Source organism: Chiloscyllium plagiosum, chromosome 7 (genome assembly GCF_004010195.1).
Source record: "Chiloscyllium plagiosum isolate BGI_BamShark_2017 chromosome 7, ASM401019v2, whole genome shotgun sequence".
In the NCBI taxonomy this organism is placed as follows: domain Eukaryota; kingdom Metazoa; phylum Chordata; class Chondrichthyes; order Orectolobiformes; family Hemiscylliidae; genus Chiloscyllium; species Chiloscyllium plagiosum.
The window spans coordinates 21,109,745-21,125,846 of record NC_057716.1 but is presented as its reverse complement, the minus strand read 5'-3'; the positions used below and the strand labels follow the sequence as shown (position 1 = coordinate 21,125,846).

General features: G+C 41.5%; 1 protein-coding gene across 3 annotated transcripts in view; it reads left to right on the top strand.

The window, feature by feature from the left end:
- Nucleotides 1–16,102, top strand: part of LOC122551395 (disco-interacting protein 2 homolog A-like) — a 278,397-nt gene that overhangs the window by 196,307 nt on the left and 65,988 nt on the right. For all 3 annotated transcript variants that reach the window (XM_043693215.1, XM_043693216.1, XM_043693217.1), the window contains 4 exons: nucleotides 4,855–4,948; nucleotides 7,380–7,499; nucleotides 14,446–14,560; nucleotides 15,095–15,234. In XM_043693215.1, coding sequence (XP_043549150.1) covers nucleotides 4,855–4,948; nucleotides 7,380–7,499; nucleotides 14,446–14,560; nucleotides 15,095–15,234 — 469 coding nt within the window. The remainder of the gene's footprint in view (nucleotides 1–4,854; nucleotides 4,949–7,379; nucleotides 7,500–14,445; nucleotides 14,561–15,094; nucleotides 15,235–16,102) is intronic.

Genomic DNA, 16,102 nt, shown 5'->3' with positions numbered 1-16,102 from the left:
GCTGTGGTCCCAGCACTGATCCCTGCGGTACCCCACTGGTCACTGCCTGCCATTTCAAAAGGGAGCCGTTTATCACTACTCTGTTTCCTGTCAGCCAACCAATTTTCAATCCAAGTCAGTACTTTCCCCCAATACCATGCGCCCTAATTTTGCTCACTAACTTCCTCTGTGGGACTTTCTCGAAGGCTTTCTGAAAGTCCAGGTATAATACATCCACTGGATCTCCCTCGTCCATCTTCAGAGTTACATCCTCAAAGAATTCCAGAAGATTAGTCAAGCATGATTTCCCCTTCATAAATCCATGCTGACTCTGACCTATCATGTTACTACTATCCAGATGTGTCGTAATTTCATCCTTTATAATTGACTCCAACATTTTTCCCACCACTGAGGTCAGACTAACTGGTCTATAATTTCCTGCTTTCTCTCTCGCTCCTTTCTTAAAAAGTGGTAAACATTAGCCACCCTCCAATCTGCAGGAACCAATCATGAATCTATCGAACTCTGGAAAATAATCACTAACGTATCCTCGATTTCTAGAGCCGCCACCTTCAGTACCCTGGAATGTAGACCATCAGGCCCCGGGGACTTATCAGCCTTCAGACCTAACAGTCTCTCCAACACCAATTCCTGGCAAATATAAATTCTCTTCAGTTCAGGTCCTTCAGCCACTGTTACCTCAGGGAGATTGCTTGTGTCTTCCCCAGTGATCACAGATCTAAAGTACCAATTCAACTCTTCTGCCATTTCTTTGTTCCCTGTAATATATTCCCTTGTTTCTGTCTTCATGGGCCAAATTTTAGTCTTAACCATTTTTTTTCCCTTTCACATACCTAAAAAAGCTTTTACTATCCTCCTTTATATTTTTGGCCAGTTCACCTTCGTACCTCTTTTTTTTTTTCTCTCTGCGTATTTCCTTCTTCGTAATCCTCTGTTGTTCTTTAAAAGCTTCTCAGACCTCTGTTTTCCCACTCCTCTTTGCTATGTTCTCCTTTTTCATGTTTTCCATCGTTGGCAGTCTCTCATTGCAGCCATTCACCAGCTGACTGCTGCAGCCTTCTCCCTCCCCTCCTCTGCCCTTGCCTGACACACTGTTGTTTCTTCCATTCCTGCCCAACTGTTTCTCACTTCCCCACCCTTCAGCTCCACATGAGCTGACCAGGCTTTATCCCCACTTTCAGAACACGCATACACCAATGACTCTCACCCTTCACCAACCACTGAACCTCAACAGCCTTGGTCACCAAATAATTGGCTAATTTCTCAGCAGTGCTGGCTGTTTATTGATTAATTCGTGAGTGATCAGCTGCTAACATCAGGGAGGAACACTCCTTTTAAATATTTCTGTGCCTCGTACAGGGCAGCATTGTTTTGATTGCTGAGCCCTGAGCTTTTCCTGAAGCATTTTGCGACTTGCTGGAGTGAATTTGCATGTCCATTTCTGTGTATTTTGAGCATTGCCAGAACATGACCTATTTTCAGGTTTTCTTAATTTGTGAGAAACTAGAGCAAGATGTCCTATTTCTATCATGGCTTTAAGAATTATGAAACCACATGATCTTTGCTGTCAGTTGCATTTCTGAGACTTTTTGTCTCTTTGTCACAGTTGTTGTTTTGCTCTCTGTGTACCAGAAGGTGTTAACATGCTGTAATTCTTCACTCTCTCTTTGTCTTAAGTCTACAAATTATAGTGCTTTATACATTGCTTTTATGGTGTATAATTTGAATTAGTACTTCGACCTATCCCCTGCATGTTTACCTTTATCCTGAAGAATTTCTGTGAGACTGTCGCGATCAATAGGCCACATTGTAAGGAGCAGAATGCACTTTTTTCATACCTTTTAAATATGGATCTTAGTGTTCCTTTTCCTGACAAACTTGGTGTTTTGATGGAACTCTGCTTTTATTCACTTTGTGCTGATGAATGTTTACTTGCCAAAACTCGAAATTGTGGAATTCAACATTGGTGAAATGGAGCTAACTTGCTGCAGCTGAATACTGGCAAGCTGAAAGCCATTGTCCTTGGTCTCTCCAACAAACACCACTTTCTTGCCTTTGTTTCCATCTTCCTTCTCAGCCAATCTTGGGCTGAAGTTGAATGTGAGCAATCTCAGTGCCTGCTTTGCCCCAAACTGACTTTCTGACCCTCATGGCATGAAAGCTGTCACTTTTCAACTTCATAACATAATCTGTATCCACATCTGCTCAACCCAAATGCGTCAGAACTTGCTTTTTCCATCTGAGATTGCTACTTTGTTTTTCTTGCATACTTCAGTTAATTCTGCTTCAGCCTTGTTTGCATGTAAGTCTGTTATCACTGACTGATATTGGTCAACTTAGAATCCTCATATATATCTTTGCATTCCTTCATGGCCTATCTATTCCCTTTGCCTGTACTCCACAAACCCCCAAAACCTTCTATTCCTCTGACAATGAAATTTTATGCATCCCACAGTCATTCACGTCCCTATTCGTGTCTGTGTTGCTTCTGCTTTGGTCTAACTGTTCTGAATTCCGACCCCAGATCTCTCTAAGTGCCCAACTGTCTGAACCATCTTGCTAGTTCTTCAGCTAGATTCACTGTACTAGACAGCCCATAACTATGGCACTGCAATCTTCTGCACTTGCACCCTTGTTACTTTCCTTTCTGAGAACCAGGATTTGCCCTTCTTGAACACTCCAACTTCACCAACAATGTAATCGCCTACGATGTTTTCGTCTATTTAACATTTTGAAAAATTTGTTCAATCTTTAGTCTGGTCCTGAATCGTCTATAATCCATCACCTCATCCCCTGGCACCTTACAATGCATCTGCAGGAGAAAACAACTTCCCATATCACTACTAGGAGTATTCACTCATAATAGAATCCTTCTATATTGGGAAGTTCACATTTTGAGTTCAGTAATTAGTTTTCTGGACATCTCTGTTTCACCTGCAAGTAGGATTCTGGACTACTGCAATTCTACAATTTTGATTTAATGTTGTATATTGTTCCAGGGAACTTCAGCATTGTGAAACAGTGGCTTATTTTTGTACTAGGCACTTTACAGCCTTCTGACCTTAATATTGACTTGCATAATTTCAGACCTTTCAGCCGAGCTTTCTCTCTTCCCTTCCACTTATCTGTCGCTTCACAGTGATCATGTATTCCTTTGTCTCGTTTCCCCTCCCAAGCACATTACCTCTCACCTTTCCAGGTTGACTTCTTTTTCTCACTTTTCTGCCCTCATACCCAATCTATTAATACATTCATGCTGTCTGCAGCTTTCTTCCACTGAGTTAGTGTGATGTAGTTCTTCTGGTTGGATTTGTGTTATCACTTGTCATGTCTGCCTAAATCTCTGTATCTTGGCGGAAGGTACAGTTGCTGACATATTCAGCTGATAACCTATTGCACCTCGTCACAGAATTGTTGCACCGTAGGAGGAGACCATTTGTCCCATCGTGCCTGCACTGACTGACTAGCACTCAAACTTGCAACTTTTTAAACTAATGTTCAGAGATTGGCATTCACTGTCAGTTTTCGCCAGAACTGTATGACTTAGTCATCAGCACAGAGCTTTTATTATTCATTGTCAGGAGCCCTTTGTCTGAAACCCATCTTTAGTAGCATGTATACAAAAGCAGAATATTGCAGATATTGCAAATCTGAAATTAAAAACTGGTCGTGGACCTGAAATGTGAACTGCTTCTCTTTCTACAGGTGTTGCCTGAATATTTCCAGCATTTCAGGTTTATATTTCAGTATTTTGATGTATACGTATTTCACATAATTCTTACTACTATACAGGGCAGTGGTGAGACCACACCTGGAATATTATATTCTATTTTGGTCTCCCTATCTGAGGAATAATGTTCTTGCTCTTGACCGAGTGCAGCAAAAGTTAACTAGATTGAAAGTTAACGATGGCAAGCCTGACGTATGAGGAGAAATTGAGTTCATTAGGATTGTTTTCACTGGAGTTTAGAAGAATCATCAGGGTGGATCTCATTGAAACCTATATAATTCTAAAAGGACTTAATCCAGGAAGGATGTTCCAGAGCCAGGTGTCACAGTTTAAGGATTAAGAGTAAACCTTTTAGGAGTAGAATGAAGGCAAATTTCTTCACCCAGAGAAAATACTGAACCTGTGGAATTCATGACTACAGAAAGTGGTTGAGGCCAAAATGTGGTGTAGGTAGATGTAGCTCCTGTGGCTAAAGGGATCGAGCGATTTGAACAGTGTCTGGGAGGGGCGTATGACGGAACTTGATGATCAACTATGATCCTTTGAATGGTGGAGCAAACTCAGGACATCAAATGGCCTACTCTTAGCTTCTATGTTTCTCTATGTATTTCTCCACTGGTTGCATGGTTGAGGTTTCCTCCTGTGCTCATCCTTTCCCAGTTAATCTGTTTGTTGCCTTGTCTTGAAAGCCTGGCAGTTCTCTCCTTGAATCAGAAAATAACTCTAAACAGTTCAGAATTATGATATTTTCAGATTATTCATTTCCTCAATAGGCAAACTGCTTCTTGCATCCCTTTCCATGTCCAACCAATATCATCACTGCCCAACCACTGAGAAGAATCCAGTCCCAGTGTTGTACCTTGTCATGAATATTCCATGTGCACCACACCAGCTGGTTAGCTGCATCCTGACCAAGTGGAGACCAGCTTTGCTCAGTTATTGCATTGTTGAATTAACTGCATGAGATTGACTTGGCTCTGAATTCTCAATGGCAGGCATATCACTGGGCACAAATCAACCCCCTGCTTAAATCTTGTGAATGATGGTTGAGTTGTTTGTCATTATCAGTGTTCATTTTGAGACATCAAAGTGCAATTCAATAATATTTGGTCTCTTGTTGACAGAGTGTCATGAACAGGATGCATGTAATCAACATTCCTTATGCTCTGATGAAGGTGAATCCTCTTTCCTGGATACAGAAAGTTAATGCCTACAAAGGTATGGTCATAACTTAATCAAAAGGGATTTAACAGGCAAAAGTATTCAGTCCATTTTGCACTGTGCTGTTAGCTAATTACAATCTCATACAAATTTAGATTGGTTTGAATTTGCCATCATAGTGCAGTTTCTTATCCCACCTTGCATCATATCTCACAAAAATAGGTCTGTTTCGTTTTTGCATCATAATTGCTTTGGCACAAATCTTGAAAGATGGCAGAACAAGTTAAGACTGTTTTAAAAAGAGTCAAGGATTCTTTGTGTATTAAGAACAATAGCATGCAGAAATAAGGAATTGGTGTTTGTTGTTTGTAAAGTATGGGTAATGTCTCAGCTGACAAATTGTGGACAATTTGGGGAACCACCATTGTCGGAAGATGAAACTTTTAAATCAATGAGTATGTATTTGGTTATTGGCTGCAAACTCTTTCTCTTCCCACAGTGGTGTGATAAATACAATGTGAATTCATAAACAGCAACTCACATTGATTTGTCAACAGGATATCTGGTGGACTGTGACAAGTCACTTATTGAGTCACGCAGCATGGAAATATACACTTTGATCCAACTAGTCCATGCCAACCATGCTCCCAAACTTAAACTAGTTCCACTTGCCTACGTTTGACCCATATCCCTCAAAACCTTTCCTATTCATGAACTTAACCAAATGTCTTTTGAATGTTGTAATTGTACCTGCATCCATCTTTTGCTCTGGCTGTTCACTCCACACACTAACCACTTTCTGTATTTAAAAAAAAGTTGCCCCCATGTCCATTTTAAAACCTTCTCCTCTCACCTTTAAAATATTCCCCTCATTTTGAACTTCCCCACCCATGGGAAAAGACCCATGCTATTCATCTTATCTTTGGCATCTCACGATTTTATAAACCTCTACAAGGTCGCCCCTCAACCTCCTGCACTCGTTTATGTCCTTGGTCTTCAGACTCTTGATCCACAGGATCATCTTGTTGCATTTTACTTTTATATTGTCTCTCCTGCGAATATAATATTTTGGTGATGCATGGGTATGTCTGTGTTTGGATTCAGTGCCAATTCCAGATTAGAGTTTAGGTGTTCAATGTTTGCCAGTTGTTTGAGGAATAGGGTTGCAATTGTAAAAAATGCATTATTTTGAGTTCATTGAAGAAGCTTATCCTACAATTACTCCCGCCCCTCCAACCACACCCCCTCCAAAACTAGAGCATAAATGCTGTCCTTGCTACACTTCATCTATGATGAAGAGTCATTTAGACTCAAAACGTTAACTTGCTCACTCTCCATGGATGCTGCGATCTCCAGCATTTGTTTTTTTCAGTCTACAGATTCCAACATATGCAGTAATTTGCTCCTATCCTTGGTACATTTTCTTGTATTCTGGAGAGTAGTGCTATAAAAAAGCAACTGGCCATTTTGGTGATTCAATCAACATATTTAAGTCATGGTGCAACCTGGTAGAAAAGTAGATCAGTGTATAGTTCCTGTCACAATCATAACAGGATACAAGAATAGAATGGCTCTTCTTGAGCAAAAAGCAGAAGACAGTTGAGAAGTCCACCTTCTAAACAAGCGGTTGCAAGTCCACCATGTATCTTCAATATTGTGAACAAGGAGCAGGCCAGTTGAGCCTGCTCCACCAGTTAATACCCTCCATGCATCAAACTGCCATAACAAATTTTCAAGTTCAGAATGCAATGTCTTTATTTATTTCCTTACCTGACAATATAAAGAAACAAACCAATCTGCCTAGGTAAAGGTGAAGCAATGCTTCTCTGAGTTGTTGCACACGCTCAACTAATTTGCCTCCGATTTATGCAAAAATGCAAGTCCCTGTGCAGAGATGCAGCAATTGAACAGAAATATCAAAGGTAACAGATCGCTGGAAATTTTGAACTGATATTGCAGGACAGTGATTTGATTCCTTGGAAGGATTCTCATTGTGTAGGACATGTAGCATCTTCAATGTTCCAGTGTCTGAATGTAGGCTTGCTATTTCTGCTGTGATGAGTACCAGTGGCTTTTCATCTGCAACTTTATTTAAAAATTGAATTCTTGCCAATGTTGCAAAAGATTTGGCTGACCCTGTTTAAATGATGTACCCCAGGTATTGCCTCCCATCATGTCACTGTTTGAGAACCACTGTTGTCATCTATTCCTTAGCCCATTGCATTTAATATGAATTTAGTGCCTTCAAATTTAAGCTGTTAGAAGGTTTTTTTAGTTTTCATGGGACACTAGTGTTGCAGATGGGCAATAAATACTGACCAATCTCGAGTTGTCCTTGAGAAGGTAGTGAGCTGCCTTCTTGGACCGCTGCAGTATTTTCTTTAGGGTAGCATAAACACATTTGACAGTTTAAATGCTGCATATTTAATTTTAAAATGTCTTGACCGTCTCAAGTGTAATAACAAACCCTCTTTTTTTCTTTTTGTAGCTCACATTGCTGTGGTAAAATCGCGTGATATGCATTGGTCTCTCTTAGCTCAACGTGATCAGAGGGATGTAAGTCTCAGCTCACTGCGGATGCTGATTGTAGCAGATGGTGCAAATCCATGTGAGTATGCCATCTTATTGTCTTTAAATTCAAATTCTTCTTCAAGATCTAATGACAATAGGGACTAGATCTAGGGACCAGCCTGCCCCTCTTCCAAGTTTACTTGTTTCTGCATTCATCTTTGACAAGCAACTTTTCTCTAAGTCACTGGTCATTGCACCTTCAAATTCTGAACTGCCGAGCTTTTGACCTTTCACCTTTCAGTATCTCAACCACACCTCAACTTGATCTGTGATGACTTTATCCCTAGAAAACTGTATTCTTCAGCAAACCTTCTAATCCCTCTTATTCCAGTAGTTTGGTATGGTATGCAGCCATCTTCTTTCCAAGTGCATCGTCTGGGAAGCAGAAATGGTTTTATGCTGAATAGTGGGGGAAAGGCATCCAATTTGGGAAGATGCACAAAATCCAAGTGTGAATTCAAGGCCAAAAGCAAGCTATTAATATGGGAAATGATAAATAGATCTTGACAGGAAAGGGATCGAGAGTATGAATCTTAAGAGTCAACCAACAGATAACACTAGAAGCTTTTAAGAGTAAAAGATAAAACTAAAACCTGTATCTGAATGTATGTTGCATTCCAAATAAAACAGATGAACTAAGTGCAAATAGCAATGAACAAGTGTGATCTGGGAGACATGACAGTGATATTGCAGGATGATGATATGGATTGGGATCTGAATCATAAAGGGTGTAGGATATTTGGAAATTATACACATCGCTCCATGAGTTTATGATGGTATTAGCCTAATAGAGGGAGAGAGAACCTAAGTTGAGGAAACTAAGCTGCGAATGCAGGCTAGAAATGATAAAGGCAAGAAGTCACTTGAGTGGAGAGTTGCGCCTCTCCCTAACCCCACCCACCCAACCAAACCAAGTAACCACACAGTGTGGGCCGAAAAGGAGGAAATAGTGGCAGCTTGTCAGAAAGGTACAGTGATAATCATGGAAGATTTTAAACTTGAAAAAGTCAGATGGGCATGAGATGCACGACCCAACACCGAGGTTGGTCCCTTCCCCACAACTCGCTGTCCAGTATATTGGTGACATCATTGGTGATGCTTCCTTTTCTCTCTCCTGAAATTTCAAAGCTTGATCAGTTATGCTTCCAGTTTCCACCCTATTGTCACCTTCATCTGCTTGATCTCTGACTCTCCTGCCTTGAAGTTTGTTTTATATTTCTGAGGTTAGGCTGGTGACAGATATCCACTACATGCAACTGATTCCCACAGTTAACTGGACTATACATCCTCACACTTTGCTTCCTGTAAAGACACTATTCCATTCTCAAAGTTTCTTTGTCTCCGCTTCATCTACTCTGATGATGCCAACTTCGACAAGGTAGGGGGCGCTTAGATATTTCCATCTTTTCTTCATCTGAGGATTCCTGCTACTGTGGTTGACAGTCCTTAGCTGTATCCCACTCATTTCCTGTACTTTTGCCCTCGCCTCTTTTCCCTTCCACAGCACCGAGAGTGACCCTTTGGCCCTCACTTTCTGCCCCACCAACATCCAAATTCAAGAATCATAAGCCACCCTTTCCACCACCTCCAGTTGAATGTTACTATTGGACAACTAATTCCCCTCGTCATTGTTTCGCAGAGACTGTTCCTTCCTGGTAACACAAAGCTGGTTCCTTTGTTCTAAAAGCTGTTCCTTTTTTTCAAGGATCCGTGTTCTTGGCCTTTTTCAGAGGAGTTGTAAACATCGCCCAGTGCCAATGAGACTGGTTTGGTACAGAGATTAAAGGGTATTGAGAGGTTTTTTTGTTTATATGTAAACAGGTGAGACTTCAGGTCAAAGTGGTCATGTTTTAAAAGTGACCTGTTAAATGAAAGGGGAGTGTTCAGCTATCAAGCTGAGCAGTTCAGTCAAGAAATAGTTGGGAATTCAATAGTGAAATTTGTGAAACATGCTTTTGCTGCCCTTCTAAGTTGAACCTGTAAACATCTGTTCCTTCTTGTTTACTGTATCTTAAGGGGGTTTGCTTATTGGAGCTGTTGTGTATGTTTGGAACAGCATAGTTAAGTCCAGTTTGGATAGACTGAGTTCTGTAGGGGTTCTTTCTTCTGTTCTTTGTGTTTCATTGTGTAATTTTGTGAAAAAATTGCTCTGTTTGAAAAGCTAGTAGTCAACCTAGCTAGCTTACCCCAGGTAATTCTCACTGAACACTTACTGAAACAAATTGCAAAGTTGTGGGCTGGATTACCTGCTCAAGAATGTTTTGAGTGATCTGCCTAGTCCATAACACTGAACATTCTGGGCCATTTCTCCTGCATTCCCAGCGTTTCTCCACACCTCCACAAAATCTTTCCAAGCAATTGGAGAAGATGTAACACTTGTCCATTCATCAGCTCACTATCCAAGGTTCCAGATACCTTCCAAGTGAAGCAGTCCACTGTATTTGCTGCTCATACTTTAGTCTCACTGATTATTCGAGTCATAAAGATGTACAGCACAGAAATAGACCCTTTGGACCAACTTGTCTGTGCTGACCAGATATCCTAAACTAATCTAGTTCAATTTGCCAGCACTTGGCCCATATCCCTCCAAACCCTTCCTATTCATCTAGCAATCCAGATGCCTTTTAAATGTGTAATTGTACTAGCGTCCACCACTTCTTCTGGCAGCTCATTGTAAACGTGCACCACCCTCTGCAAGAAAAAGTTGCTCCTTAGGTCCCTTTTAAATCTTTCCCCTCTCACCCTGAACCTATGCCCTCTAGTCTGGACTCCCACCCCATCCCCACCAACCCAGGGAAAACACCTTGTTTATTTGCCCTATCCATATCCCTCATGATTTTATAAACCTTTTATAAGATCACCCCTCAGCCTGTGATGCTCCAGGGAAAACAGCCCTAACCTATTCGGCCTCTCCCTATAGCTCAAACTCTAACCCTGGCAACATCCTTGTAAATCTTCTCTGAACCTTTCAAGTTTCACAACATCCATCTTTTCACAAGCATCCTTGATGCTTTGACCAATGAAGGAAAGGATACCAAACTCCACCTTCATTATCCTATTGATCTGTGAGTCTGTTTTCAAGGAATAATGAGCCTATACTCCAAGGTCTCTTTGTTCAGCAGGGCCTAACTGTTAAGTGTATAAGTCCTGCCCTGATTTGCCTTATCAAAATGCAGAACCTCACATTTATCTAAATTAAACTTCATCTGCCACTTCTCGACTCATTGGCCTATCTCAGTCAAATCCATCAAATTCAGCACCGCCTTCCTAACCTGCAATCATCTTCCCGACCTCTCCGACGTCGATTCTCCTGTTCCCTAGATGCTGCCTGACCTGCTGCGCTTTTCCAGCAACACATTTCCATCTCTGATCTCCAGCATCTGCAGACCTCACTTTCTCCTATCTAATCAAGATCTCATTGTACTCTGAGGTAACCTCCTTCGCTGTACACTACACCTTCAGTTTTGGTGTCATCTGCAAACTTACTAATTATACCTCCAATGCTTACATCCAAATCATTTATATAAATAACAAAAAGATTCTAAGATGATGTGTGGTCCAATGCTCAGCTCAAGGCTATATAGAACTGAGGTTACAAATAATCTGGTTCAACCTGAGAACAAATCAAAAGGAGAGTAATGAAATTAAAAGTAAGAGTACAGTGTTTGTGGCAGTGTGCAATTTTCTAATGTCAAACTGGCAAGAAGTGTAAGCCTGGATGTTTGACAGACAGCAAAGGGATGTCACACATAGTGGAGACAAAGTTAGGTGTCAAAAGCCTATATGTGGACATGAATCCTATTATAACAGATATCACAAAGGGACTCAGCTGGAGAAGTAGGCCATTCAACCCATCAAGTCCACATTGACCACCTACTCAAACTCAATCCCCCTACTGTATCTCTGTAACCCTGCATTTCCTATGGCTAATTCACCCAGCCTGCGCATCCCAGGACACAATGAGCAATTTAGCATGGCCAATCCATCTAACCTGCACATCTTTGGTCTGTGGGAGGAAACCAGAGCACTTGGGGGAAACCCATGCTGGTATGAGAATTTGCAGTGTTCACACAGACAGTCGCCCGAGGCTGGAATCGAATCCAGTTCCCTAAGTGCTGAGAGGCAGCAGTGTTAGCCGTTGTGCCACCCAAAGATTTTTATCTGAGTAACATCACAAAGTAAATTTCTTCCAGTTGCATTACACTCATTAATAAACCACTTGCTAATGAATTTTACAATGGGATGGAGGATGTTGACTTAACCATTCACAAAAATACGAACTAATATTCCTCACAAATGACTTTCAATTAATGTAAGCTTTAAATAGCATTCCTACAGATATTGGCAAACGTTGTTTGCAAAAGCTGGGGACCCGCAACAAGTGTCAGAATACACTGCAACAAAATTTCTGAAACAAGAGTGCATTCCTGCAGGTCTTACGCAAATCTCAATGCGCTCAGAGGGAAATGTTATTTCCACTTTCTGAAATGCAGCATGATAGCAAAGGAAAAAACACTTTTTGAAAATTTTGTTGTTTGTTTGTTTATTATGTTATAGCACACAGTTTTACCATCTTAGAGATCTGATGACAGTGCAGACTTCTTGAATTCTTTGAGAATCTTTTGGGATGCTGTGGTTCTGTTCGCCGAGCTGGAAGTTTTTGTTGCAAACTTTTCGTCCCCTGTCTAGGTGACATCCTCAGTGCTTGGGAGGCTCTTGTGAAGCGCTTCTGTGGTGTTTCCTCCGGCATTTATAGTGGCCTGTCCCTGCCGCTTCCGGTTGTCAGTTTCAGCTGTCCGCTGTCGTGGCCGGTATATTGGGTCCAGGTCGATGTGTTTGTTGATGGAGTTTGTGGATGAGTGCCATGCTTCTAGGAATTCCCTGGCTGTTCTTTGTTTGGCTTGCCCTATAATGGTAGTGTTGTCCCAGTCGAATTCATGTTGCTTGTCGTCTGCGGTCCTTGCATGGGATTTTGTGCAGTCCTTGCATGGGATTTTGTACACTACATTAGTTTTGCTCATGCTGGGTATCGGGTCCTTCGTTCTAGTGAGTTGTTGTCTGAGTGTGGCTAGTCCTTTCATCAACAGATGCCTAAGGGAAAGACAACGGAACGAGGACATGCCGCAATCCAAAGGACTAGCCACACTACCATACATCAAGAACATCTCTGAACTGACAGCCAGACTACTGCGACCACTAGGACTTATAACAGCACACAAACCAACAGCCACACTCAGACAACAACTCACCAGAACGAAGGACCCGATACCCAACATGAGCAAACGAAACAAAGAACATCCAGGGAATTCCTAGAAGCATGGCACTCATCCACAAACTCCATCAACAAACACATCGACCTGGACCCAATATACCAGCCACGACAGCGGACAGCTGAAACTGACAACCGGAAGCGGCAGGGACAGTCCACTATAAATGCCGGAGGAAACACCACAGAAGTGCTTCACAGGAGGCTCCCAAGCACTGAGGATGTCACCTAGACAGGGGACGAAACGTTTGCAACAAAAACTTCCAGCTCGGCGAACAGAACCACAACAACGAGCACCCGAGCTACAAATCTTCTCACAAATCTTTTGGGATCTCTGAATACCAAATGTCTTAAATGGCATGAAGCCTACAAGCTAACTTATCCAAAAGAGCATGCTGAGTTGAAGGAATGTTGGATAGTTTTATTTGGATATGTTAGATTGTTCTACCATCTCCTCCCCTAAAAAAAACAACAGCATTTTCAGTGTGGAATCATTCTTGTTTTCGGGGGAAAGAAAAACATCCATTAATTAAATTATCAAGAACTGTTAGGAAAGGACTATGCAGAGAAATGAACGGAACAAGAAAATTGTGAATTTTTAGATTACAGATTAGATTAGATTACATTACAGTGTGGAAACAGGCCCTTCGCCCCAACAAGTCCACACCGACCTGCCGAAGCGAAACCCACCCATACCCCTACATTTACCCCTTACCTAACACTACGTTCCCACCCAACATAAATTTTATTAATGTAGATATTTTTAATTACCTTGTTTGAACCCACCCTGGACAGGATGCTTTCTTGGAGTGTTAAAATGTTTCTTTGCGCTCCGACTTAGTAATTGGTTATGTCAACCATACTAACTCGGACAAGCTACCAGTCGGCAGTTTGCCAGGGCAGGGATAATTATCTTCAGCAGTCACAGCTGAATTGTGTGAAGGTAGAGTGAGGCAGAAGAATTTGAGCAAACTGGACTTGCAGTGTTGACTGTGTGCAATGTTGACATCTAGTGGCTATGAATCATGATAGTTTAGAAATGGAATTTAATTCAAGTTGATATTTTGTTTCAATATATTTATGCACAACCAATTATTCTAAGTGCAAATGGTGGAGACAAAAAATTTGTGTCCATGTTGTTTCCCTCAATTTTTAATCTATGGCATTATTCATTTCACAATGTGCGAAAGCATTGATTTGCTCCTAAACCATACTCAAAGCTTTTTTTTAGACAGATCAATAAATAAATGCAATGAAATGGCTGAGGCTGTCATGTCCACTCCTGGTGACACTTGACTCCATCAGCTACTTGCTGGACCGAAATGAGGCAACTTCAATTATGGGCCAGTAATCTGCTCGAATGCAAGATAGGCACACATATTCACTATTGTATTACTCGGTTATGTTTCATACAATGTGATATTTTGAATTGAACAGGTAATCTTATTAAAATATCCAAGTCTTTTGATATTCCCGTTCAAATGTTAAGCCAGGATTTTCCAGAGTGGCAGTTGGGATCCCAAGAAACGACATAAGCTGAAATTTGGGATCGTAAATTCCAAGGCAGCAAAAGGTGCCATAGAGGTGTTGCATCAATTTTAAAATCTAAAAGTCAGGTCACAGTGACAAAAAAATTGGAATGTTCTTGAGTAAGCTTTCATTTGCTTCCTGTTGGTGAACCTCAAGGTATTTACTTCCTAAACACTTTTGTTTGCAGGGTCAATATCATCTTGTGATGCATTTGTGAACGTTTTTCAATCACGTGGTTTACGGCCTGAGGTGATATGTCCATGTGCCAGCTCATCAGAAGCTCTGACAGTGGCTATTCGCAGGTACAAGTGCTCTTTCCAAAATGAAAATCTTGGGATTTGCTGGAGGCTTCTGTCTTTGACCACAATGAAGTTTCTGAAATGTATTGCAAATATATATTTAGTAATTTATATAAGTGTGTATTTGCTCTCATTTCTACAACTAAATTAAACACATACGCCATGTTTTTTGGGTTTTTTTTTCTTTTTTATTCATAGATGCTGCAGAAAGATTTGGAGGTATTGTTTTGACCTCCTAAGAGATTGGTTGTAGAGGAGCCATTCTTTAAATTTGATCAAATGTCGTTCCAGCTTTTTCGGTTTAGCTGTGAAAAAGTTAAGGGAGCGACAGAGGGAAGAATCAGTGTTGTCATGACCATTTCTGCATTCCTAGTAAAACTGAATACTCACTGACTAAATTGCTCACTGATTGCTAGATAATTATTTAATTGTTTCATTTGAATTTGATGTGTTCGGATGATTAGAGGTTCGTGTATTCGAAACGCCATGTGACTCGGGGAGAACCTGGTAACTGTAATGAGTTCTCTTTTATTTCAGGCCTGGTGACTTTGGAGGATCTTTTTCACGGAAGATGGTGCTGTCCATGAATGGCTTGAGCTATGGAGTTATACGTATGGACACAGAAGAAAAGCTGTCAGTTCTAACAGTCCAAGATGTTGGCGCTGTCATGCCTGGAGGTATATTTCTTCTAATTGTAATCGTTGATGTTGCTAGTGATTCCTGCAGTTACTGGTGCTATTTATTTTCATCAGCTATTGACAAATTCATGTCATTGAATTGAATAATTCAGATTTGGAAGTCCAAAAAGGTATTTACAAAACTGATTAGTCTTGCTCCGGTGCAATATTAAAGCCTGCTACCATCCCTGAATCAACAAATCACCACCTTTTTAACACAACCCCTCACTACTTCATGATTCATTCACTCTCCTCCCCTTGCTCTCTCCATCCTCCCTCCTGACTGATCCCCAAGCACATTCATATTCCGGTCCATCAGGCATCATTATTGACTGCCGAAAATGCAAAAACTCTTTGCCGCGTGTAACCTCTCCTGATAGAGGTTTTTGGCTGTGTACAGTTCTCAGTCGTAGGGTATGTGGAACAATCCATCTTCCGCAACTACACTGGCCCCACCCCCCCATCTTTTCCTTCGCTACATTGATGACTGTATCGGCGCTACCTCGTGCTCCCACGAGGAGGTTGAACAGTTCATCCACTACACTAACACCTTCCACCCCGACCTCAAATTCACCTGGACAGTCCCGGACTCCTCCCTCCCCTTCCTAGACCTTTCCGTTTCTATCTCAGGCGACCGAATCAACACGGACATCTACTACAAACCAACCGACTCCCACAGCTACCTAGACTACACCTCCTCCCATCCTGCCCCCTGTAAAAACGCCATCCCATTCTCCCAATTCCTTCGTCTCCGCCGCATCTGCTCCCAGGAGGACCAGTTCAAAATACGTACAACACAGATGGCCTCCTTCTTCAAGGACCGCAATTTCCCCCCCGACGTGGTCGACGATGCCCTCCACCACATCTC